Source organism: Empidonax traillii, unplaced genomic scaffold (assembly GCF_003031625.1).
Source record: "Empidonax traillii isolate 1590-97213 ecotype Southwest subspecies unplaced genomic scaffold, ASM303162v1 scaffold25:size3598162, whole genome shotgun sequence".
Classification (NCBI taxonomy): domain Eukaryota; kingdom Metazoa; phylum Chordata; class Aves; order Passeriformes; family Tyrannidae; genus Empidonax; species Empidonax traillii.
In genome coordinates this window covers 133,479-158,648 of record NW_020955218.1, presented here as the reverse complement: position 1 = coordinate 158,648, position 25,170 = coordinate 133,479, and the positions used below count along the sequence as shown (strand labels likewise).

General features: G+C 40.5%; 1 protein-coding gene across 1 annotated transcript in view; it reads right to left on the bottom strand.

Moving 5' to 3' along the window:
- The window catches only part of BCAT1 (branched chain amino acid transaminase 1), a 58,845-nt gene that overhangs the window by 18,021 nt on the left and 15,654 nt on the right, over positions 1-25,170 (bottom strand). The window contains exons 2-6 of the mRNA XM_027905224.1: positions 24,392-24,463; positions 8,408-8,608; positions 4,928-5,038; positions 3,875-3,994; positions 1,562-1,725 (exon numbers count right to left, since the gene is read on the bottom strand). Coding sequence (XP_027761025.1) covers positions 1,562-1,725; positions 3,875-3,994; positions 4,928-5,038; positions 8,408-8,608; positions 24,392-24,463 — 668 coding nt within the window. The remainder of the gene's footprint in view (positions 1-1,561; positions 1,726-3,874; positions 3,995-4,927; positions 5,039-8,407; positions 8,609-24,391; positions 24,464-25,170) is intronic.

Below are 25,170 nucleotides of genomic sequence, written 5' to 3'. Positions count from 1 at the left end.
TATCTTCTCATTTTTCAGCAAGATTTTGTGTACATCTATAAGCAAATGCTCTGCACAGTCACTGCTTGTCCCTGGGATGTTTTCATTGGAAGTCCTCTACCAGTAGATCATTTGTATCTACAACCCCAAAACTTCAAAGGGCTGAACAGCATCAACAGCTCAAACATATCCATCCAAATTGTCTTAAAAAATATCTCTTGTTCCATATTCTGGACATTTTACTTACTGCAATTAAACACCATAGGAAAGCATTTATCTTTATTTAGCAGTTGACATTCTGGAGAGAGAGCAACAATTACCCTCCATCTCACGGCTTAAAAAAAAGCAAAGAAAAAAAATCATCTACCTCATCTCATAAATATCAGATTAACAGATGAGTAATATATATCAGATGAATCTCTTGAAGAACAAATATCAGCAGAGGTGAGTTTTTTCTCTTCTAGTAAAAGGCGTTCACAGAACTAGTATCTTTAGGAGCTGCAAATGGGCCTTGATGAATTCCATATCCTTGAGGAGCAAATGTTTTCCTAAAATGCTGCCTACCGAGGGAATCCAACTGAATAATACCTGTTTACTCTCTAGCTGCTTTGAGGGGAAAAAAACACCTTTTGCTTCTGATGTTCAACAACCGTGAAGACCCAAAGGCTGACCACACTGGAGTCAAGCTCTCACCTCTGGGTATAAATCAAGTCAGCAGTGACTCCAGACTAATCCTTATTTTTCACAGCTGATGTATGAAAGATGCACAGGAAATGACACATTTCTAAAAATTAGTGATAACTCATAAACATCAGACTGGACAGGGGAAAGCTGTTTTCTTGCCCTCTGATTATTCTGCAAGCTCATCCGAGCAGCAATTGACAGTTCCTAACTTCCTGCCTAGTGAAGAAACTCCCAGGTAGGGACAGCCAGCTTTGTCTAAACCAAAGACCAAGGATGCATAATCGAGGGATTTATTTAGTCACCTCCAAGTTGCTTGCTCCAGTCAGGTCTAAGCAGCCTCACACTGCAGGTCGAGTACCTGGGCACTCACAATTGTGATTCTACTTAACAAATGCTTAGGCCTAGTTCGGCAGAAAACTGCCAGACTGAAGTCAATGCAGATAATTTTCTCTTCTTTGCCTTAACCCCCCAGACTCCCTCTGCTTAGTGCAGATGGCTAGTTGGGACAACCCGCCAAGGAAGGAGGTCAGCAGACAGTGCTGCTCCCTGCCCTGCTGGCAGCAGGACACTGTACTGAATGATGCTTCGCTAAACTGATGTCTTCAGTGTCAACTGCACCAGGGGGAAGAGTGAAAGTATTACATGGACACCTTCCAGATCCAGTTCCCTGGCTTGAGACGCTGCAAAAAATCAACTTGGCAGTAATATTCAAGCAAAAATATGCAACGGCATTGTACAAATAATATTTGCGAAGTATGATTTTGAAATCTTTGTTAGAGCACGCTGTTTGTTTAACTACTGCATTTAATGTCTCTACATCTTCTGGATTAGGTACTTCACTAAAACCCCCATCTGCTTTGTGAGCTATGTAGAGAAATGCAGAATAATGTTTTCTTACCCTCCCACTTTGCAGTCCCCTGTTCCTCCTTTCCAGGCTCTTACGTATTTTGGATCTGCCCATAAGGATATTGGATTAAAGCTTCCACTTGCAAAGTAAGGGCCTACAGGGCTCAGTATGACATACAGGAGGGCTTTAGTCGGCTTCTTCACTCCAAGGGAAGGCTGAAAATAAGGAATGTAAACAAATCAAAAGTTACTGGTGCACTTCAAACATCAGGTGCTTTTGAAACACTGCTTGCAGTGGAACTGCAGCATGAGAGCTTTTATCAGGACAAAGTGCTGCAGTGAAGAGAAAATATTTTTTTAACTTCCCCCCCAACCAAGCAACATAATAACCCTAATTTTATGTACTGTCACCATTCACTTAAAGCATTCCATCTACCTATTATGCTATTCTAATCTTCTCAAAGAGCTCCAACCTTTTGAGAATCCAGAATTTAGCTTAACAAGGGGCTATATAATTATATGAATTAATCACAGCAGGAGTGTTCAAAGTCTTCTAGGGGAAGGAGTGGCAAGAACCACTGCTATCAATAACAACAGGGGAGAAACCACTGTCAGCTGCATTAGTGAGGAGAATTACACAGGGCCACTTAGAACTGGCACTGGTAGAGCTGAGTGCTGGCATTGTGAATGACTGTGTGACAAATGAAATTATTTGCCTGCTGAAAATAGTTCACACAACAGCACAGGAATTAACCTGGGATGTATTGGGGTTTTTTCCTCCTCCTCTCTGAGGGGCTTCTCATACTGCAAGTCATCACCATCAGTACTTGAAGGTGGAGGTGAAGTTTGGTACTGATCAGAGTCTGAAGCCTGTGGTAGGAGACTCTGCTTAACTTTCTGATTCTGTAAAGCTCAGGACTGACAACAAAATCACAAAATTATTATGTTGAAAGGCACCTCTGAAGGTAATTTTGTCCAACCCTCCTGCTCAAACAGGGCTACATACAGCTGGTTGCCCATGATTCTTAGGGTCTTCTGTACAACAGAATGGGTTACTATATTCTCTCCACTCACAGAAACCAGTCTTGTAAAAAGAACAAGCTCATCTTTGGTTTCTAAGATTAAGTCTTCACTGAGAAAAAGTTATTCAACTTAAATCTTTAGGACCAAAGCTAAACAAAGAACATGAAGCTAAACTGGGAGGTGGGACGGGAAATAGTAGTGTAATACTGGAACCACTGGGAAATTCAAATAAGCCTTCCCCATGTACTGAAAGGGTTGTTTTGATTTCTGTCTACCTGACTCCTTCAGAAAGGCTTCTAACAAGATTAACTGAGATCTCAGTACTTTTCCTGACTTTTACATGATCATTCAAAAGATTCTGCTACCTGATTTCTAATTGTGGTGATTCATAAAAGTTTAGTAGGACATACAATCTGGAAACAACCTATGACAGAGTGGAAAGGCCAGATGTGCTGGCTAACCTGAAAAAAAACTCAACAGGAAAAGAATTTCCAAAAAAAAAAGGGGAAAATTCAATGTTTAATATCAGTACATTACAGTCTCTGCGATAAGGTTCTTCCACTCGAAAATCTGCAACTAGTCTACAAGTGTTAAATTAATGGAATCCTAGAACACAGATGAAATGTGCAATGATCAAGTGTGGTAACTACTTACAGACGTGGATATTGCTAAAGAGTAAATTGCCTGGTTTGGAACCCTACATTCTTCAGCTGCCCTATCCAATGCTCTGCCATTATAAGTTTCTCTCTTGCTAGTGTTAAAAAAACCAACCAACCAACCAACCAAAGGAGCTCTTTTAAGGCCAGGTTTGTCTGGGTTCTATGCTGAATTGACATGAGAATTTGTCCTCAGTTCTGTTAGAAGTGTCTCTCAAAAGAGCCATCTTAATTTACCGGGTAGAATCTTCCGAAATCACTTCACTTGAGTCAGGATGGATGTACGGGTTTAAATCACAAAATGTACACAGAAAATTTCTGTTCCCTCATGCTTTCTCCAGACTATGAGGATTTTAAAGGCATATCCTAGCATGCCACAAATAACTATCCTTTCAGTGCAAACCTTAAGTTAATGTAAATGTTTCCGTTCACATTACGAGTAGTTAATCCAAGTTTACTTTCTGTGCTCTGAACCCATGTGCCCACTAAGTGGCAGTGTGGTCAACATTAACTTCGTGCAGTAGCGCTACAGGTGAGGAACTCAGAAGCAAAAACACAAAACCAGTCTGCCTCCGAACTGTAATCCTGTCATCTACTGACTGCTGCATGTTTCTCTTCATGGATGGAGGCTTTTGTGTCGTACCTAAATACACAAAGGTCAAGAGGGGGAAGAAAGTGTTTCACACCTCAGTTCCAATTAAGGTAGGACGGATGTACAGGCTGGCAGCGGTTGAGTATGGGACCCACTCCTTTTCCACTTCCACAAGCTTCAGGATGCACTCTAACAGCTCTTTCTGGTCAAAAGACTGGGAAGGAAAAGCAAAGGGAGAAAAGCAAATGGAGAAATATAGCCAGAACATTCTGTGGTCTTTACAGATCCAGATGCCGCAAGGAACACTTCATCAACTAACGTAACAGTGACAGTCCGTAGAGGTTCACAGGACCTACATACATCATCTTCCTTTAGTTCATTCTTTACAGAATTAAAGATCCCATGGTCTTGGTCATTGTGCCTTTTTATAAAGTATTCTGCATGTCCTCCTCTGGTCCAAAGTAGCATCCTGAGATACTCATCATCATCATCATGGCTAGGCTTCGCGAACGAAGATTTGGGGAGATACTAAAAAGGAGCCATTGACCCTTCTTGCCTTCAAAGCACATGGACAGAACTCCCTGTGCAGCCAACACCTTCACTTTGGCGTGCAGCAAGCTACGGCACCACCTCTTCTGCAGAAGAGTGCTTTGGGTTACAACCCAAGGGGGCCAGCAAATCTCCCAGGTTTACAAAGTTCCCAAGTTCTTAGAGCTAATAAGCCTAGGAGGAAATTCACTGGCCAAGGTACAACTGCTAAAAGCGGTATTAAGTTGCTGGCATGACCAAAAACGAAGGAAGTCAGAGCCTGAATGACTTAACCAAAGTGGAAAGAAGAAAAGGAAGACCATTAGTGCCAGAACAGAACAATCAGCTGTGTGCATGCAAATACCTGCATCATTCCTCAGAAACAAACTGTACACCTGAAACAGCAGGGAAACAACAAAGCAAAAGATTGTTCTGTGTTTTTTTTTTTTTTTTTTAAGAAGTTCAGACAGTTTCTTTCACTGAATAAGATCTGTTAACGAAGTTTAACTGGACTATCAAAGAGTTACAGTGGTTGATAAACAGAAAAGTTTCACAAGTTTGCACTCTGAAAATGGAAATACGCTCTGATTAGGGAGGGCAAGATGCCTTGGGTACGTACTGGCAGAGTTGTTCTCCTTGCTGACCGCGCCATCCTGTCCATGTTGAGAGTTGGCCGGAACAGGCGGATTTTGTCATCCACTCCTCGGTAAGCCTTCATTCCTTCAAACAACTACCAAGTCAGAAAAAAAAAGGAGAGAAAAGAAACCAAATAATGATTGAGACGTGTCATCCCACAAGGATCTGTGCAAATGCAGAGCATACCCTTTGGAAACAAAAGAACTTCACTTTCCCTGCTCACAGTACTCAAAGCACAAATGCTAACTAGTGAATCCTGGCAATACACTCATGTGAGATAGGATTATGAAGTTTGTATTATGAAGATGACCTGCCTATACTTCAGGTGTGTCTTTCTCTGTCAGGGAACTTAATGATAACCTTTTTTTTTTTTTTTTTTCATAATTTGGTTACAGCAATTAAAATTTGTAACGTGTTTGACTTAACTCCCTTACATCCTGACTGACACCTATGACTGCGCCAAAAGAATATTCTCCCTTACATAAAGGATCTATAGAATTTTAAGTTAATAATTTTTAATAATTTTTAAGAGCTCTGCCCAAAGCACATTTTTGGTACCAAGTATAAGGTAATGAAGAGAATTCTGTTAAAAGTTCTTGCTGTAGTTGTAGCAAGATCTTAGTCACTTATTTCCCTGTATATCCCTATGCTGTGGAAGGGGGCTTAGCCTGCATGAGGGAAGGATGTATCAGCCTTACACTAGAGGAAAAATGCATGAAAATGTTTTCTTCATATACTTTACAGGAAACTTTAATTCAGCATAATTATCCTATCAAATTGCAGAATCCAGATGACTGGTGTTGACCATCATTTTACCAGAAACCCCTCTACAATCAGTGCCCTCCCAGTAGAATGCCCTACAGCATCTCCTCATCACAGCAAAAGCCATATGCCCATAAAACACCCATGGTTATTTTCAGATAAATAAATACCCATAGTTATTTTAACAGATTGATAATTTCTGGTTATACTTATGGACAAAACCCACATGTATTCTATAAGCTCACACTAATATATATTATATATACACATATTATTTAGATTAAGTATTAAAGGCCACTTATGCTTATAGGCAAGAGTTCAGACTTTTAGAATTTATTTTCTAAAGCATTTCTTTATACGTGAATTTCAGTAGCATTTCAGAAATTCTATGAATTTAACTGCATCACTGCTGTCAGTCTCCTCAGGCTTCTCCTCCTCTGACTGTTCCACAAAAAGTGGCTGGAACTACATCCCATGTGGTTGGAAGTCTACTCATGCAGCTTTTTTTATTTGGAAAAAAAAGATCCTGTATTTTTGTACAAGTAATGTAGTAGAATACTCCAGGTTTCATTATTATTAAATTGTTTAATATCTTCCTGCAAGGGTCAGTGAAATGCATTGTTTAGAAAGCTTTTGTGCAGTCTCATGGCAGAGCTAGGTCCTTCCACATGACAAATTTTAACTGGGTTGTAACTGGGTTGCAGGAATCCCGGCAATTTTCCTCAGGCTATGGTGCCAACTAAGTAGCAGAACCAGAATTAAACCCCAGAACATTTTACCTTCAAAATTTAACTTCTTCCTATAGCAATGCCATACTTACTAAAGGCTTTACAGACAGTTTTGAAAAAAGAAATTGTTCCCAATGTAGACACTGTAGCTACAAGAAAAAATCTGTATCTTTAATAAAAGGATGGCATATCTGGCGATAGGGATGATACTTGGATACAATTTTTATCGGGCCAGTTCCTAACTAATGCCACATTTTTTGAATGCTACTTTCTTATCACTGTTATCGCCCCCCACCCACCCTTCTCCCAAACACATTCACAGAACTTTTAATGAGAGGGAAAAGGGAGGAATGCCACTACTAAGATCTGATCAATGGTTTGAGAGAAGCAAGAATCACGTCATTACTGAAACACAAAGCCTTCACAAGATGTTAATATTTTTCTCCAAAAATAAATACTTTTAACCTTGCAGAGCTCAGTAAAACCTTTCACTCATTAAAAAGGAAGATAGTAATGTGTTCCAGAAATGCTTAACTTGAATAAAAGCAACTGTTGTGGTTGGTTGATGGTTGGTTGCTACAATGGTGTGAAAACAGTATTATCTGACATCTGTACATCACGGGAGCTGGATCTGGAGTTCAGCAGATCCAGATTATCACACTGCATCATGGAGGGCAAGGAGGAAGGGGAGGGAATGCCAAATTCATCACTTTTGTTATACCCACTGTGTATTCATTGAGCCACAGCAATGACACCAGATTCTCCTCTGTCTGTCCTCTTGGCTAGAGGAAACGTGATGCAATAAGGATAAAAGAATAAAAAAAAAATGGAAAAAAATAAGAGCATATTCATATTAGCAATGATTTCAGACTGGGCCAGAGGCCAAGCATTAATGCAATATGGTACTATGAGTGAAATATAGATTTGGGACTCCAGCGTGGTTTCTTACTTCTTGGGCAGATCAAGAGCTGCAGCCTTAGTCATGGGGGCCTGTTTAAATTTACACAGGACCTTTGAAGGCTTGGTGACTAGATGGGGAAAAAGTCAGTAAACACAAAAAAAAAAAAAACAGTGAAGGCAGGAGCTCAGGGACAGCAAGCAGGAAAAAGCTTGATCCTTCCCTCATACTAGAGGTTAAAATAAAAAAATAAAATAAAGAAAAAAAAAAGAAAAAAGCACAAGCAACTCCACACACTTCAGTGGAGACACTCCCACCTAGCCAGAAGTGGGGGGAGAAGTGGGCTTCCATTTTAGGATATGTGCCCTCCTGAGGCTCCCACACAGGTGTGAGCACAGCCAAAGCTGCTCTGGAGGCACAAAGGGCAGCTTTAGATAGTAAGCAGCAGCTAAACACAGAAACTGTTAACCACGCTGGCTTCCGACTTAACATTTCACTTCCCAAAGTTCCCTTGCTGTACACTCTCTGCTTAAATACACTCATGTGCTGAATGCATCAGATGCAGTTCTAAGCTCTTCAGACTTGTTCAGAGTTTCAAACAAGCACCTGTCCAGTCTGTTCTGCAATCCAGCCTATCAACCTTTAAATCAGCCTAAAATAACTTTCAAAAGGTGCCTGTTCAGTCCCCAAACTAAAGTTGCTCCTGGAATTTCTCGCGGTCTTATCCAGTGCTTCATTAAGTTACATCAGAGACAGTAGCTGGACCTATCCACCATCAGTAAAATAGAATGCTTTCTCAAATGAATTTGTCACCACACAAGAAAGGGCTCATTTTCCCTAGGTCACTATGTTAAGTGAGCTAGAATCCACAGGCCAGAGCTCCTTCTGAGTTATACTAACACAAACATAACCCTGTTGTAAACAATGCAATTACTCTGGAAGCACATCAGTCAACAAAACAAAACATAACTCAATACTAATAAACTTAAGGCAGTAATAGTCCTTGTGTTACCAAGCTGTGGCTTCAAGAGCTAATAAAACAAAACAGTGGTTTCCAAATCAATTCACTACTCACTTCTACAGCATAATGTAGGGACGAGGAGGCTGGATGCAATGAAAGGTTCTCCAGTGGCTTAATATAGGGTTTCTCCCATCCTGAAGCCAAGGACCATTCAATTGTCAGCATATTATCCGTGAACACAGTTCCAAATACCAAACCACTGGGGTCTGGTTTTTCCTTGAAAGTTGTAGCTGGCGTGATAATCAAGTCGGAAGCCTGAAGGAACATGGAGACAAAAATGAAGCGTATCAAAATAATTAAGTCAGACTGATTTAAAAATGATTCTGCATCAGTGAACATGGAAAAACTTTGATATTTTCTCTGTAGGGACATTTAATGACATAATGGTTCCAGGCAGATAACCTCAAAGTAGCTGGCAAAGTATTCACACTGTGCACACACACATATTATACACAGTGCTGTTATACAAGCAGCAGCATATTTTGAAACTCTGTTAAGCTGGGGAAGCAGTACAAGGTGCAAAACCAGAAATCAGATGAAAATCTCTTGGACACTTAGGTTAACATACCTGTACAAGTTCCAGAAACACCCAGTTGCTGTACCTCAGATCATAAGCTGATCAACAGAAATTAATCCCCTTCACAACTAAGTGGATGTTATGCCAACTTTCCATGAATATATAAAACCAATGTGAGGTCAGAGCCAACAGTCAGCAGATTACCTGTGTCACAACTTGTTCATTCACACTCTTACTTTCCTAGAAAGATCCCATTAGCAACAAGAGGCTAAATGTTTCCCTGCATGAGGAATTGGAGGGGGACATGACTAGCTGCAGAGATGCACCCTCAGGGTTTTGTGCTGGTTTTGTCTGGGATAGAGTTAATTTTCTTTATGGTACCTTCTAAGGTGTGAATCATCCTAAAGAACAGTAGGTAAGGAAGGAAAGCAGGATCTCTGGTATGTCACTACCCTTTAATACACAGGTATGAGCTAAACAACTAGAGAGGGTTACGAAGTGGGCAGATTTGATCCACCCTCTCCATTCTCTTTCTAGGCCATCTGAGCGTTTAAACTGTGCTGGTCAGAGGCAAGGGAGAATTCAAAGAATCATATTCAGAGCTCCATTTTCCTTCCTAACATGAACTCAGAAAGCACTAACCCTTATTACAGACCTCTAAGTGAAATCTTGCTCCTTTGTGTTGGGTACATATAGAATAGACTGGAACATAAGTAATTCAGACTATTTTTAAAATGATTTGCAAGCGCACTGAAAAGGCAGTTCTGCAAGACACGTCACTGAATTGGACTTCTCAAACCCAGCACGTGTTTTGCAAAATGAGATAAAACCAGTCCCAAGCTTTTTCAAAAGAACACATGCACTCCTGCCTCTGTAAATAACCTAATTTTCAAGATAATTTTAATGAACAAAGGCCTGGGTTTTATTGATTAGTTGTTTTGGTTTAGGTTTGGTTTGGGTTTTTTTTTTTCTTTGCTTGCTGGCTTAGATGTGAAATTAACTTAGAGCAGGAGCACACGAATTGCTAAAAGCCTGTTTCAAACTCTCTCCAATTATAGGGCTTGTCTAGATATTACAATGCATTAGCCTTGTTGACTTATACATAATCTGATGAAACAACAATTACTCTCCTTAACTCTTCCCTTTATTCTTCTGAAAGTAAATGCTGCAATGGGAAAAGCACTATTTAATGATGTCCTGAAAAGAAAAATTAATTTTACCTGGCAACCTCGTACCACATGATTTAGGAAAAAAAAAAAAAAAAAACAAACAACTTCACAGAAGAACATGGAACAAAATAAAAGCCACAGAGGAGTTTTTACAATTATCCACAACACAAGACTCAGCTCAGGAAAATGCTCATGCAGGAGCAGGATGTTAGTGGGGCTTTCTCTGCCCACAATCACAGCTTCAAAAGAACTTCTTCCAGTGGTATCAACAGCTCACCCTGGAGTACAGGCTTCTGCCTCACCTCAGGTCATTTTCCTTGGGGTAATTACCTTTACAATAAGCTGGCCTGGGGGCCATAATTATCATATGGAGTCTCATCACCTAGAACTCCCATCAGTGTGCTGATTTCTGCTTTTATGCCTCAGTTTGCCACTTCCTCAGTGGCGGAGGCACAACTAGTTGAAAGGCAGCACTTCAAAACTGTTTGCTGAGCTCATTGGGGTCAACAAATAGCTTTTATTTGAGGACGGGGAAGGATTTTATCCTGGCTATTCTTACAGACCCGCAAGCACATAGAGGGAGCAGCAAGATGCAGCCACAAGCGACAAAACATGCTCACTTGGGAGCATTTGGGCTCCAGTTTTGCCACCAAAGATACTTCTCCCCCCACTGGAGATGTGGGGTTCAAGAGGCTGGCCAAGCCCTCACTATTTCAAGTGACTGCTCAGAGCAGTGGCCCACACTACTTAGTTCTCAGCCCCAAGGACGGGAGACTTTCTGCAGTCACAAGCAGAAATCACTCACTGGATTTCAGGTTGAGTCACTTTAAGGCAGAAAGTGTAGAGAAGCAGGTGTGATGCTCATCCAGAAAAGAAGCAAATAATTTCCAGAGCACAGAGCTTCCTGGAGCTGCACACTCTGAACAAGGAGACCAACTACTGTTTCTTATCTCCTTCAGCATTTAGGAAAACCAGCTTTTGTTCAACAATTGTGCCAACACCTGATTCAACCATGTCAGGTACAGCACTTCACCCATAACAATTCCTTCAAACAACAGGAGGAACACCCTGTATAAGACCTCAGATTTAGGTTAAAGTGCACAGAGCAGTAGGGCAACTATGATTCAACAGGCAAAAAGGCAGATTTCTCTCAACTTTTTAATGCTGTAAGACTCTGAGAAGCTGCACTTAAGATTTTTTTGGACATTACTTTCTTAAGGCTCTTTCCCCTTACCCTTTTCTCCTTCTTCTCATCAAGCAGTGCAAGTTAACAGTGTACAAAAGCACCTGAAGCTTTCAGAATTCCAATGCTTTTCATGCCAAGACACCATCAAGTGCTGCAATACATTTAATGTTTTTTTTTTTCCATGGAGGGTGATGTGCTGGGAGGATGGGTTGGAGAGTCATCCTTGGAGTACTCTCCCCCACAGTGTGGTCTGCACCACATGTTGCTACCACCCTCAACCTCTTCTAGGTCCCTGAGTAACAAGGCTCCCTACACAAACACTTTGCCTGGCTCATAGAGCCTTTTTTTTTAGCTTCACTTGATCAAGCAGCACCAGCAGGAGGGAAACCAAACACTCTTTTGAAGTCAGGGAGGTTCAACACTCTGTTGAACCTGCACAAGGGGAGCAGAGCAAGGCCAGATGACTAATTCCAGGGGTACTGATTAAGTATCAATGCCTTTTACATTATTATCACTCATCAAAAAATCACCACAGTGCTCCCCTGGTGTTACCTTTGACCTTTATAAACAGCAATTTATTTCTTTATTTGCCCACATTCCCCCAGCCCTGAAAGCATCATGTTGAGGATGCATTAAGGTTTGGCATTAGCACCCATCCACATCTCCGCTGTTTGTACTGCCAACACACAGGGGAATTTTCAGCTGGGTTTGTGTTTTGCTTCCTGTGTTTACCAACATGTTCTCAAGCACCTTCTGATGCTGCTGCCTAATAAAAACCATTGAACTGGAAGGAAAACCAGTAAAAGCAGAACAAAAAGGGGAAAGGAGGTAAAAAAGAAGCGGATGTGGCACATGGTCTGTTGAGTGCAGCTATTTGGCCCCTGTTGCCTACAGCAGAATGACAAAGACATAGTTCCAGGCCTGCAAACTCTCCGGGTTGCAGCCGAAAGCACATACAAGATGTATGTGCCTATGGCCCAGCCAAAGGCACTCTGGTAAGGAACAGGAAGAATCAGACTTCCCTGCCTGTCTAGGGAGTGGTGGGAAGCCAGTTGGATAGTGCTGATTTTCAAGGCTTTCCTAGCAACAGTATACCTTCAAACAGCCACTGGCTCACACAGACACACTTCCTTTGAAAAGCCCCTCATCTGGAAAATGCCTGCTGACTCCAATGCAACATCTTCCGGAGCGAAGCTTTACCCAGCCCAAGCACAGAAGAAATAACACGACCTCCGGGAGCTGAAGTTCATAATTTGATCAAAACAGATCTTTTCAATTATGAGTTGGGTCAAATTAAAAGTGACGTGCTGGTCAGTGTCAATTCTAACCAAAGCTGCAACAAGACATTCTGGTGCCTCTAGCCAAGTTGTCAGTTTAATGCTTGTTCTACCCAGCCTTTGCAATACCCTTAAGTGGCTCTGGAGCTGAGAGCAGCCCCTGGCCAGAGCTGTGACTGTCATTACTCCATTCCTACCTTTATCACACCGGACAACTGTCTCAGGTAAAAGTACAGATGGCAAGCACATATTTTGTCCTACTCTTTCCACCAAGTTCTGTCAGTGCCTTCCCAAATGATCCTTGGCTGTAGCTACTTTCACTGCACTGAAAATACTAGACCACAAGCAGCAGGTTGGGCAGCTCTAACAGGTGTAACACATTTGACATACTTCCATTTTTCTAAATGCTGTGCTGGGCCAGGCATTTCTATCACTTACTTCAGTAAAAACAGACATGGCAGCCTCAGCTGTAAAATAGCTTACAGGTTACCTCACTAAAGCAGCAAGTTTCAGCAGAGATCCTCCACACGTTGACATCCACTCAGTGAGACTGACTGTAATCTATTCTGAAGCAACCTCCCTAAAATCCAGTCAAGGTGATTCATTCAAGATTACAAAGCAACTGCAGTAATTATTTTTTATTACTTATGCTGAGTTTGTAAGCATATCCTATGGAAGATCAGGGCTTTCTGATGTAATAATAAACAAGGAAGCGTAGGCAAAAACAAGTAACTTGCTTTGTCCTTGTGCTTGTGAACGGCAAAATGTGGTTGCAGCGGTGGAGCCAATTTGGAGAAGAGACAGATTACAAAGAGCGTGGGGAATAAAGGGGAAAGGTAACAAAGCATAGCTGGGAGGAGCTGGAGAGACTGAGATTGGGACTAGACAGAATGGTTTAGAGGAGGGCTCCAGGGATCAGGATGCTTTACTGCTTTTCAGTCCTTACAACTGTGGCACCCTCATTATTGCTTCTGGGCCCTCCCCAGCACACATATCTCTGTCCCTGGAAGCCATTCTTTCTGATGGAGCAGCTACTTTTGCCCCACAGCACCTTCTACCTGGCCTCCTCCTATATGACAGGCTGAGGAGAAAAGGTCTGCACTGCCAAGGAGAACCAGCGGTGGGAACTTTGCTCCAAACCCTTCCTCAGCAGTGTTGTTCTTCTCTGGACACACTCCAGCAGCTCAGTGTCTTTTTTGAAGTGAGAGGCCAAAAACTGAAAGAAGGATTCAAGGCACAGCCTCACCAGTGCCGAGTACAGAGGGATGATTACGCCCCAAGTCCTGCTGGCCACACTATTGCTGACATAAGCCAGGACGCCATCAGCCTTCTCGGCACACTGGTGTTCACACACGTCTGGCTGCTGTTGACCAGCACCCCCAGACCTTTTTCTATCAGTCAGATTCCCAGCCACTCCTCCCCACAGCTGGAGGGTTGTCTGGGGTTGCTGTGAGTTGTGGCTGAGTGCCTGACAGGGTGGGAAGCAGACCTGTGCAGACTGGTGGCAGGAATGCTGATGGGACATTGAATGGATCCTGGTCTTCAACATGCTTAGGATACCACTCTGGAGCAGTGCTTTGCCCATGTAGGGTGTTCATGTGTCTGAGCCCCATCTGCCCCCACAGTCTCTGCCTTGCCCTGGCACTGGGAGCACATGTCCTACCATGTCCTGGGGAGCAGAGGGAGCACACCTGGGCTGATGGTGAGGCTGCCAGCAGACCTAGGCCACCTCAGACTGCCTGCTCTGGACTCCTTTCTCTACTCTGGCTGAGTTGGGATGCCTGAACCAGGCACTGCCCCGGCTGCCACAGCATGGCAACAGCCCGGGCTCAGGGCAGCTGTGACCCACTGGGTCTGGGCAGCACTGCCAGTTTTGGGAGGTTGTAGATACTAGGCTGGCCAAAGTCACTTACTAATTCACCTTTGGAAGCTCTTTTCTGTTCAGGAGGCTTCTTTCTGGCCTTGCAGCCAGTGAGCAAGATGCCACCTTTCTCCTGTAATTCAGCTGTGTTGTTTTTCAGATGTCCAGCTGCAGATGAGAGAGGACTGTCCCCATTTCCTTGCTGACCTGAGCAGCGCTCTTATCTGGCTGGAGAAGCTCATCCATTAGATATTCCAGCTCAGCAGCCTAATACAGAAGGATTCAAGCTATTGTGTTGGACATAATTGCTTCTCTAGAGCAGGTACTATGAGCAGCCCACAGGGAATTGCAAATTGGTCCAGGAAGAGCCTTCCACCTCATGGGCCCGTTTTCTGCAGTCCAGTGTCATGAATTGTGCTTAATAACTACTACTGCACAAAAAATGGCTTGGGCCAAACTCTCGAGAGGAATCAGGGGTGACACACCATCTTCTCCATCAGTGGCATCTCAGCAGAGCCAGGCTGTGCAACTAGAAAATAGGGAAAGGTTATGGAGACTGTGTGGTGTTAGGGCAACCGGTATTTTCCTCCTCCACTGGGACAAAATAAGCAATCACCTGTTCTGCCTGTTCTGAGACCTTTTCTTAGAAAGAGAAATGCTGAATACTGCTACAGTAGATGAAACCAACTGCACCCTCTTCTAGCAGGTGTTACTTTTTTCTAGTTTGTCTGACTTACTACCTCTCAGCTCCATCCACTAATCACTAGCTGACACCACAGCAGCACCTAATTCAGTAAAAAAAGAGGATATTTATGTCCTACAGGCCTCGAGTAAACCAAGGTCTGTGGGTTTGTTTTTTTCCCATCCCCTCCTTTGGAAAAGACTGTTAGTTTCCTGGGGCAGAGACCATCCCTTTCTGTATAGGGCTATGCCTCTATGGCTCTGATACTGATAATAAAGTCTATAATAAAAATAACAGGAACACTAAGAGTTCTATCAAGTCAGAACAGAATAAAACAGAGTCAAATAAATCCTTAGAAATCTATTACTAGCTTGTTGTTATAAAAGTAATGTTAATGTAAGTTATCCTATAATCCCTTTGCCATCAATACTATTTTAGATTTACAGCAGAGCCTGAGGCTTGAAAATGGGAAGTGTGCCAAGATGTAATAAGATTTGAACAGGAAGAAAACCCTAATTTTCCTACTATAAAAAAAAAAAAAAAAAAAAAAAAAAAAAAAAAAAAAAAAAAAAAAAAAAAAAAAAAAAAAAAAAAAAAAAAGGAGAAACAAAATATAAGAAAAAAGGTCTTCTGCAGTCTCAGGGAGAATATCCAGAAATCTTTCAATGTAAAGTTTCCTTGAGACTTCATCCGAGAATATGTTAGCACATGCAATTGGACGGGGGCCTGGAATCATTGCATCAGGTTGACTGTACACTGGGTAATAAACCACAGAACGAATGACAAAGCAAAAGAGAGTCAAGGCTCTGAATCAGTTGCAAAGTCAGTCATGGAAAGAACATATAACATGGTGGGAAGGACTTTGTCTAGTCCATTCTCTGCAAGGCATCCAACCTAAACTATTCATAACAGATACTTATCAGATATTTGTCAAACCAAAGAATTAAAAGCATTGGGAAGAAAAGAAGGGCGGCACAGCATACTGCTGGCTTCTTTAACCTTTCCCCTGATCTGACAGATGCCCCAGCTCTGATGCAGGAATCTTTGATCCGGAGCAGCAGGCAGAGAAGTAAACTTGCTCTGACAAGACAACAGATAAGTGTCTGGAATTGACATAAACTTCTTGCCTTAGAGAATGAAAAGGGCAGAGCACAGCTGAAAACACAGTCTGAAGCTCCCAAAACATACCAGAAAGGAAATAAAGACATTGGAAAGCTGCAACAAGGCTAGACTATAGAGAAAACATTGAAGAAACTTATTTTTCCTAAGAAAACACTCAAGCACATGGGTAATGCATAATATCATTTATTTCAATAACAGTAACTAAATTTTAAGAGTTTTTCGATATGTTGCTGAAATGCTGCTTGCACAACTTCCCACTGATTTGATCCAAAACCCATTTAAGTTAATCAAGACCCCTTCCTCCAGCTTTGTAGGAATTTGGATTCTAAGGGAAGCAAAACTACCTGAATGTTTATAGCCTCACCCGTTTCTACCACTTCAGGAAAATTATATGGATTTATCATTGTTAGGTTTGGGGTTTTTTTTTATCCCTTACTTATTAGTCTGTTCTCCACTGACACGTTTCAGAAGACATGTTCTTAAAGTTAAGAAAGGTGCAAGAATGAGGTTCATACAAACCTCAGGAAACCCTCTACCTCATACTTAGGAAATCTTAAGGAAAGCATCTATTTGATTTTAATGAGGTTTATCTACTCCACTCCAGTTAATATTATTTTCAGATTTAAGAAAAACAGGCATCTTGTGTCTCATCTATCAAAAACCTATATGAAATATTTCAAATAGGATTACGTCTATAAAATTCAGACCACCAGGATGCTGATAAGACTGTTAAACATGGGGACAAAACCTAGACACATTATCACATTTCAGTCCTTTAAATCACTTCTGTCTGCTAACAGCTATTCCAATTCACTAAGTAGGGTGATCAGAAAGTGTGAGCAGGCATTAATGCAATCACTGCTCTGAAAAACACAGTGCTGTAGCTCACTGTTACCAAAGAGGATAAGAAACCTCCTTGGCCATCCAACTGCATTTCATGTCTGCAATGTAGATATACCTGGGCTTTAGATTAGAAAGAAAGAAGCAACTCCATATAGGGAAACACAGAACGCATTTCTGTAATAGCAGGAAGTCCTCTCACAGGCTCATGTGCAAACATTTCCATAAAAAACCAACTAGGACCGTTCTTCACTAATGGAATACATTAACTAAGTACCTTATTCACATGATTCACTCTTAATACATACTGCTTCTTCTCAGAAGATCTGACAGCTTGGTTAATGCAATTCCTGATGCTGTGCTGCTCCTTGCCTCACAACCGCTGTATTTCTGCATTATAGCATAAACACAACGTTCCATTTTTAGAAAGAGTTTGCCTGGGAGAAGGTTTGAGTCTAACACAAGATGAGGGTTCACACTGGCCCGTGACACAAAACTGGAATAAAGAGATCTCTGACATTTCACTGATAACACATCTTTGCACAGTGGCACAATGTTTTAGGTGTAAAAATAATGCTGTACAAAAACAAACCTTATAAATTTGGTCCACCAAGATTTAAGACAAGACTGTCTCCTGGTTTGGGGAAAGTCATTTCTATTTCACATGAAGCAAGTGAAACAAAAAATGAGGTATTTACATCTAAGCTTCTCAAAAAAAGAGTATCCATGTTGAAGGAGGACATGAATTGCAAACCTAAATTTCAGACAAACAAGTTGGAAATATTTCCCATAAGTAGCCTGGCCAGTCACAAACGTGCTATGTGGAGTAACCAAGAATAGAATCCTAATCTCACATGTCCAAGTCCTGAGCAGTTGCAATGAAATCTTCTTACCCTGATTTTAATAAGCTTGTAGACATGCCAAGAAGTAGATTCATGGAATGCAGACATTCAGCAGTCGTAATTTCATGTGGAATTTCAAAACCTTCTGGAAATATAAAACGCTTTTATCTCACAGTCTCTTTCAGAGAGGTTACGGGAATAATTTCAAACATTCAGTTAACCACACCTGCCTTTTTCTCTTATCCCATCTCTCTCTCACACTGGTAGAAAGAAAGTAAACTTACCAATCGTCATGAAATTCATTGTTTGATCTGAAACTGAAACTGCCACAGTTGCCATTTCTTTCGGCTCAGTACTTTCTTAGAAATAGGGACTAAAGACGGGATTAACATAAATCTTTCCAGCTCACTAGGCTGGCGGTTCATGAAGAGTTAGGATATGGAGATAACTAAGAGAATACTATGTATATATTTGGGGAAAAAAAAAAAAAAAAAAAAAGGGGGGGACTAAATTCTCTTCCTAAATTGTACTTTCTATTCCTGTGAGTTCAGCAAAGAGAATGTTTATTATCAAAACTGGGGACTTGATATCACAGTGACATTAAAATTTAAGTAATCTTGGAAAAAGCTGTGGACACTATGGATTTTATAAGTTTTGGAGTCAGTTTATAAATTTGCTTTGGGAATCACTGGCTGGTGCTAAGCCTTGTGTTTTAAAAATGATTCTTCACCTTGGGAAAAATAAATCCAGAAAACGATACAAGTTAAATGTAATCTCCAAAATTCTGGTACAATTTCTGTGCTTCTACAGACACCAACTATATCTTAGGCTCCTAGTGAAAAAGAAGTTAAAACATCACTTTCTGTGTGCTATAAATCAACTCAGCCAAACTGTCCCCCGACTATTTTCCTAGCAGGTTTCTTTTATCTTGGCTAAAAGTTCCTGTTATTTGCTGAAGACAATTACCTTTATTTGCAAATCCTTCAGCTTCAGATAATGGGACAATCTGTTCCTCAACTACAGCTTAGGAAACCTACTTCCTAAAAGCCTGCAACTATTTGAAGAACATTACCCACTTGAGGAGAAACACAGAACCACTTGCCATCAAGCTGAAGCCGAAAGGAGCTGCCACACATCTCAAATTCTTCCCTAATAACTGAAGAGAGAGCAGCAGACATATAAACCACTTCCAGTGGGAGAATGGACTAGATAGCCTAAGGTTCTAAGACAAAAATATTTGGAGATGCCTTACTGTGTAATGTTATACACACAAACACACGGATATCCAATTGATCACCTCTCTTTTACTTCTTCAAAACAGTTTATATAAAAGCAGATTTTTCTGTATACATATTTAGAGGAGTTACTGCTTATCACAACATCAAGATACTGGTAAATTTCTATAATAAAGTTTTGCCCATTCAACCTAACATAAAGGACATGTTCTATCTAATCAATCAAAATTTAAAATGGGGTCTAATATAGAAATTAGAATGGCAATGCGGGGTATTCTCCCAACAATCCTGACTAAACCCTAAACTCACAGAGGATTCAGCAGCTTCAAGACAACAAAAAGTCTCACTGAGTGCCCCTATGCTTTGGCAGGTAGGTAATTTATTGATGCCAGTAGGAAATTACAAATTGGTACAAGCTGGAAAGAGATTGAAAATATATAAACCACGTAAACTGGTTTATATTTGTCAGCCTTGTATGTAATGTGGTAACTGTAATGCATGTATTTCCTCGTTCCAAAAACATTTCAGTGTTCCCTTGATCCATATGCTCTGAGCATGTCAGTAACTTTACCTACTGCTCGTATAAAATAAAATCACAAGAAAACCTCTCTGTACTTCTTGAACTCTACAAGGAGTGGAACTTTCACCAGGTCATGCTAATGTGACAATGTGATACAATTAGTTTGGATTTTAAAAAGATGTTTTAAGAATTAGACTTCTGTATTTTACACATTTTTGATCTTTGCATTGAAGGGGAAGCAAGAAAATTTCGTGAGGCAACAGTTTCCTTCTTTAAAGAAAACAGGGTCAGAAAATTGTTTATTTGTTATTATCATTTGTCACATTGTAATTGACATTTTTATATATAGAATAGTTCTCTAAAATAAAAGTTGAAACTGTCTATTATCTTAAAATGGCTTAGTCTCTCTCCCAATTCTCAGAGTAAGAAACCTATAACCCACTTTTTCATTATATAGTTTCATTTGTATAAACATGGTTACAAATCACAGTAATGTAAAACTTGCATTGGCAATCTCTCAGTTTGAGCCACAAATTGATTTCCTGCATTGGAAATAAATTTTCTCTCTCTCTTTTTCTTTTCTTTTTTTTTTTTCCTAGTGTAAAATACATTACAGCTTTAGATTCTGTGGAAAAACTGTCAGATATTTTGGTTGGGTTTTTCTGCAGGTTATACATATAGTGTGGAAATAATCTTTATGTTCTAATTTGTGCAGTATCTGGCACAGTGTCAGCTAGTTCACAGCTTGGGCTTTGAAGCATTACAGCAATGCAAGAAACAAATACTAAAAATACTTGATTATAGATAATTCACCATATCTGGCATCTCTCACAGCTAGACATGAGCTGGCTTCAAACTGGAAGCCTTGCAAACATATTACCACAGCACTGCACTCAGTCTAGCAAGTCCAAGATCCCGACAGGGATCATCAGTTTAAGCACAGCACTGCATTAACCTGCCTATACGGCTTCCAGTCTGCCATGGGCTCACATCCCACTGGCCTGGAGCCTGGAGAGGTTGAGTCTGTCTGGAGAAACACTCACAGTTATTTAGAGTAGCATGAAGAGCCGTTCAGATACAGAAGCTCCACTTGCACATTTCTCATTCTACCACCACCAGCCTCATATAAGCAAGTCAGCCCAGATCCACTTGCAAACTGCAGCTGCTCTCCTCTGCTTCGGCACAGCAAACTAGTCAGTATTTCCTAGAAAGTCTGCACCACTTTGGCACACTAAACAGGCCATTAAAAATTAAAACAAAAGAACTGAACTTTGCAGCATTAAGATGCCAAACTAACTTTCCATAGCTTCAGATCACCGAAACACAGAGAAACATAGCAAGAGTAGGCAATACTTTCTTAAAGTGCTCCATGTATCAGTCCCAAAGAGAAAACATATTCCACGACAAAACATTCCAGCAAAAAAGAAAATCATCTTTCTGGATATGGATTGATAACATGAGGGAAAGAAATGGCAATCACAGATTCACAGAATTAGAAGTCAGAGCTAATTCACACATTACATTAAAAGAAACCCAATCAGAGTTACATATGGAAATAGAGTGCCACATTATACAAACCACATTCCTTCTGTCTTGTGACAGTACAATAGGCAGAATGAAGGCATTAAAGAAACTACCAGATTTTTAGTTGTAAAAATTAAGTGCCTTAGACATAACTGTGTGCTATTTTGTGGTATTACTGAATGCAAGTATAAGAACAAATCCAGATGCATGCATTTCTCGATTCAACTCTCCAAGAAGCATTCATTCCTACAGAGGGTGACTGCACTTTCCATTATTAGCAGTTTCAGATTCCCCTCACAGAGTTCCAATGCTGACAACAGGCAAAAACTACAAGGATAACTTCTTAGGTTTTGGTCACAAATCCCCATCAGTTTTTTAAATAAACAAATATATAAGTATGTGCATACAACAGTTAAGGGAGGGAGAAGGATTTCACTCTCGTGGAAGGAGCTGGGTAGATAAATCCTGGAGATGTGACACTTTCTACAATACAGGAAACTCTGGCATAATCACTATTTCCGTCAATGTTTTTAGCTGTTCCAAGATCACTGATCACGTGTCAACTTTTAATGCCATACACTAAATACCCTGTAAATCACAGACCTGTCAGGATGAGATTTTTAACTGCAGAATTGAGTCAAACTAAGGCATTTCAGTAGCAATTAAGGTAGTTTAGTAGCAGTTAAAGTGAAGAAAGTGACAATTCTGACCCAGCAGAGGGGCTCACTGCCTGCTAGAAATCGTAGGTAACATTCATTCCCTTCCTCACATTGTACAGGGAGTTTCTGAGTCCACCTTTCCCAGTTAGGCAGAAACTGCAGTGAAATTCAAGGAGGCTCATCCCACCTAAAAAGCACAGCTCTGTATTCTAAAAAGAAATGTCTTCAAACACTAATGTGGCATTCAAATGTTGGACATGATCCACTGTAAACAATATGTTTTATGTAAGCGTTAACCAAAACCATACCCTGTTTTCTACATTCCCACAATCTTGGATTACTTAGGTTACTGGCACAAAATTGTAGCTTTCTTCAGGACAGTCAGCCCCATGGGTCAACTTGATTCCTTTGAAATATTACAAGCTATAGTTTCTGAAATTTTAACCATAACTGTCTTCCACAGAAAAGCTCATGAATTTTTCTAGAACAAATCCAGGCTATTTAATTTGTCATTTTCCGGTGCTGGTTTTTCCTTTTTTTTCAAATAAAGTTTTTCTTCCTAATTTGACAATGGAGTTAAAAAGACTGGAAATAATTATTATAACACATGACACTACAACCAGTACCTATATTCTCAACTTCCATATGCACACCTCCCACAGTATGGTATTTTCTAGAAATCTCTACCCCTTTCTGGTGACTGCAACTAATCTTCAGAAACAGAGCCATAAGGCAGGAATGGACTTATAAATTAGACTTCAGCCTGAGCCAGCTGCTTTTTGCTAGCATTATTCCCTTTATGACCATCTGTCCCACCTGCTAATACACTTTTCCCCTCACACACACTCTCCACTACAATGATTTGCCATCCTGGCTGACATACAAGTGCCAATTGGAAAGGAACTTGGATTAAATCCAACTTTGTGCTACCTAATATTTGGAGCTTTGGTAAGGCACCTGCTTGACTGTTGGTATAATTAAATCTGCCTTAAGTCTTCTTTAGTGTATGCCCAGTTCACCTCTGACCCAAACACCACCAGAGTTGGTTGCCACTTTATCTTCCTCCTGCACTGCCTGAATAAGTGAAAGAACCTGCTCAGTGTTGTTACAGAAGAGTCTCCTCTCCTTAAAGCAATTCTTGCTCTCAGATCCATCAGATTTATTTTGTCTATTTGTTGAAGGTGAATTCACAAAATCCTGCAGTTGTCACTTGTGAACTCTTGGGGTTTCAAAACTGGCTGCATGCCTGGTTTTGTCAGCATTTTCTGAATCATCCTAAATTTTCCTACTTTGGCAGAATTGCCAGAGAGACACAATTCAAAGAAATGAGGAAGAGAAGAACTGGGAAGGGCTGAGAATGAGGAAACAGAAAATAAATGGCATGTTGCTACACGGTGAAATTCCGTAGTCATGGACTCTCAAGAATTCCCTGCTGTTTTCAATGACACCAACATTGGAATAAACCTTACCAAGGAGTCCAATTTGAAACATTTATTCCACTTATCTGCTTAAAGCCTGACAACTGAAAGGGAAATAGCTACTTTAGCATAGTTCAGAGGACTGCATAGCAGTGACACCACCCAAAAAAATCAGGAAGAACATGACAAAGTGTATAATTATAATTTCATCTCATGTACTGCTGACAGTAGTCAGAAATAACAGGAAAGGGATTGCTGAAAAAGCGCAAGTGAGGTCACCTTTTTCTGGGTGCTACTTTTATATGCCTGCAAAATATAGAAGAGGCTTTTTAAAGGCTGTAATCTGAGGAAAGAGAAAGAATTACAGATGTGTGACATAAGGAATAAAGGAAAAAGAAATATAAAAGGCATGAAAAAAGGAAATGAGCACAGTGTAGAATTCAAAGGAGCACGTGCTGACAGGCTTCACATTTCCAACAGAAAATTGGAATTTGACATCTGTGTTCATACAGTGTTTAAAATGAGCTCTTAGTTACTTGCACTGCATTCAGGAAGGAGGAAGAAGAAAAGAATGATATCTTAACTGAGCTCAGTTCTAAGCATAAGATTAAAATAAAAAAAAAGGGATGCAATTTCATGTCAGTTCCCGGCAGCTGCTCAGCATTCCTTATTATCATGGGTCTGTTTGCTTGTGGAGTGCTCATAATGTGGCAGAGTTGCAGAGTGCTTTGGAGTCCTTCTGAGATCCTTAGCTCTGCAACTTTGGGACTAGATGGAATAAACCTTGTTTTGAACACCATTCATAATGCCAAAGTTTAACAAGTAATAGAGTGCTACAGAAGTGTTGTTTGGGAAAAGACCTTAATGGGGGAAATAAATCCTTATTTCTATTGTATTCGAAGCAGATAAGAGTTAAAATTAAAGTCACTTATCCCATTTAAATTTTAATTACTAACCTCTTAGCTAGTACCTGAAACTATAATAAAGTTTTTCTTGTAACATTCTTAACTTCTACATTGAAAACATGTTCAGCAAAAGCAACTTACAGAATTATTTACAGAATTATGACAGTCAAGCATGTCAGTAGCTCTGAAAGCCTGCACAACAACAATTAGCATGTTATGGATACTGGCTGGTACCGTCCGCTGAAATGCTTCAGACGGTCATCTTTTAACAAAAAACACACCTTGAAAGAGTCAGTCACATGCTTTGCTGTTTCTTCTGAACATCCTCCGCCTGTGCACTCATTCTGACAGCCCTGGAAGAAATAAAACCAGAGGAAATCAAATTCAATGCACATTGCAGAAAAGTTGATACACGCATTCAGTTAACTCATTTTAGGGTCAGACTGCATTGAATGACCATTCAGACTTCATCATCAGTAAATATATTAGCAAGAACTTTGTGGTAGTTTCTTAGCACAACTTCCTACTCTCTCTGTTTTCAGTTTTGCTTCAGTTGCATTATTTTGCACAACTGTGTTTCAGGGTTTTCTAGGAGAGACAACATCCTTGATCAGATTATTACTCTGAAGCACAGAAGGATATGGACAACATCACAAGTCTTTCATTCAAAGCTAGATAATAGTGTTTTTACACAATTTTATCAGAGTCAAGTTTTCTCTACATTTGCCTGTTCTCAGAGAAGCCTGAGTAGGTAGAATGAAAGGAAAAAGAAAGAATTGGTTTTATTAAATCCTTCATTAAACAAAGACAGTGATAAGGAATGCTCACCTATACGAATAAATAATGAGAATAATTTGAATTATCTACTGTGTTAAACTTCAGGCTTTTGCCACTGACTACACTAGAAAGGAACTGCAACAAAAAAACCCAAACCACCAACAAAAAAAGGAGTGTTAGTTCCAGGCATCCTTCTGTTCAGCAGCAGAGGGATGACACAGACAGAGACACTAAGGGATGTTGTTGTCAGGGCTGACAAGCAAGGGACTTTCAACCCTCCAAG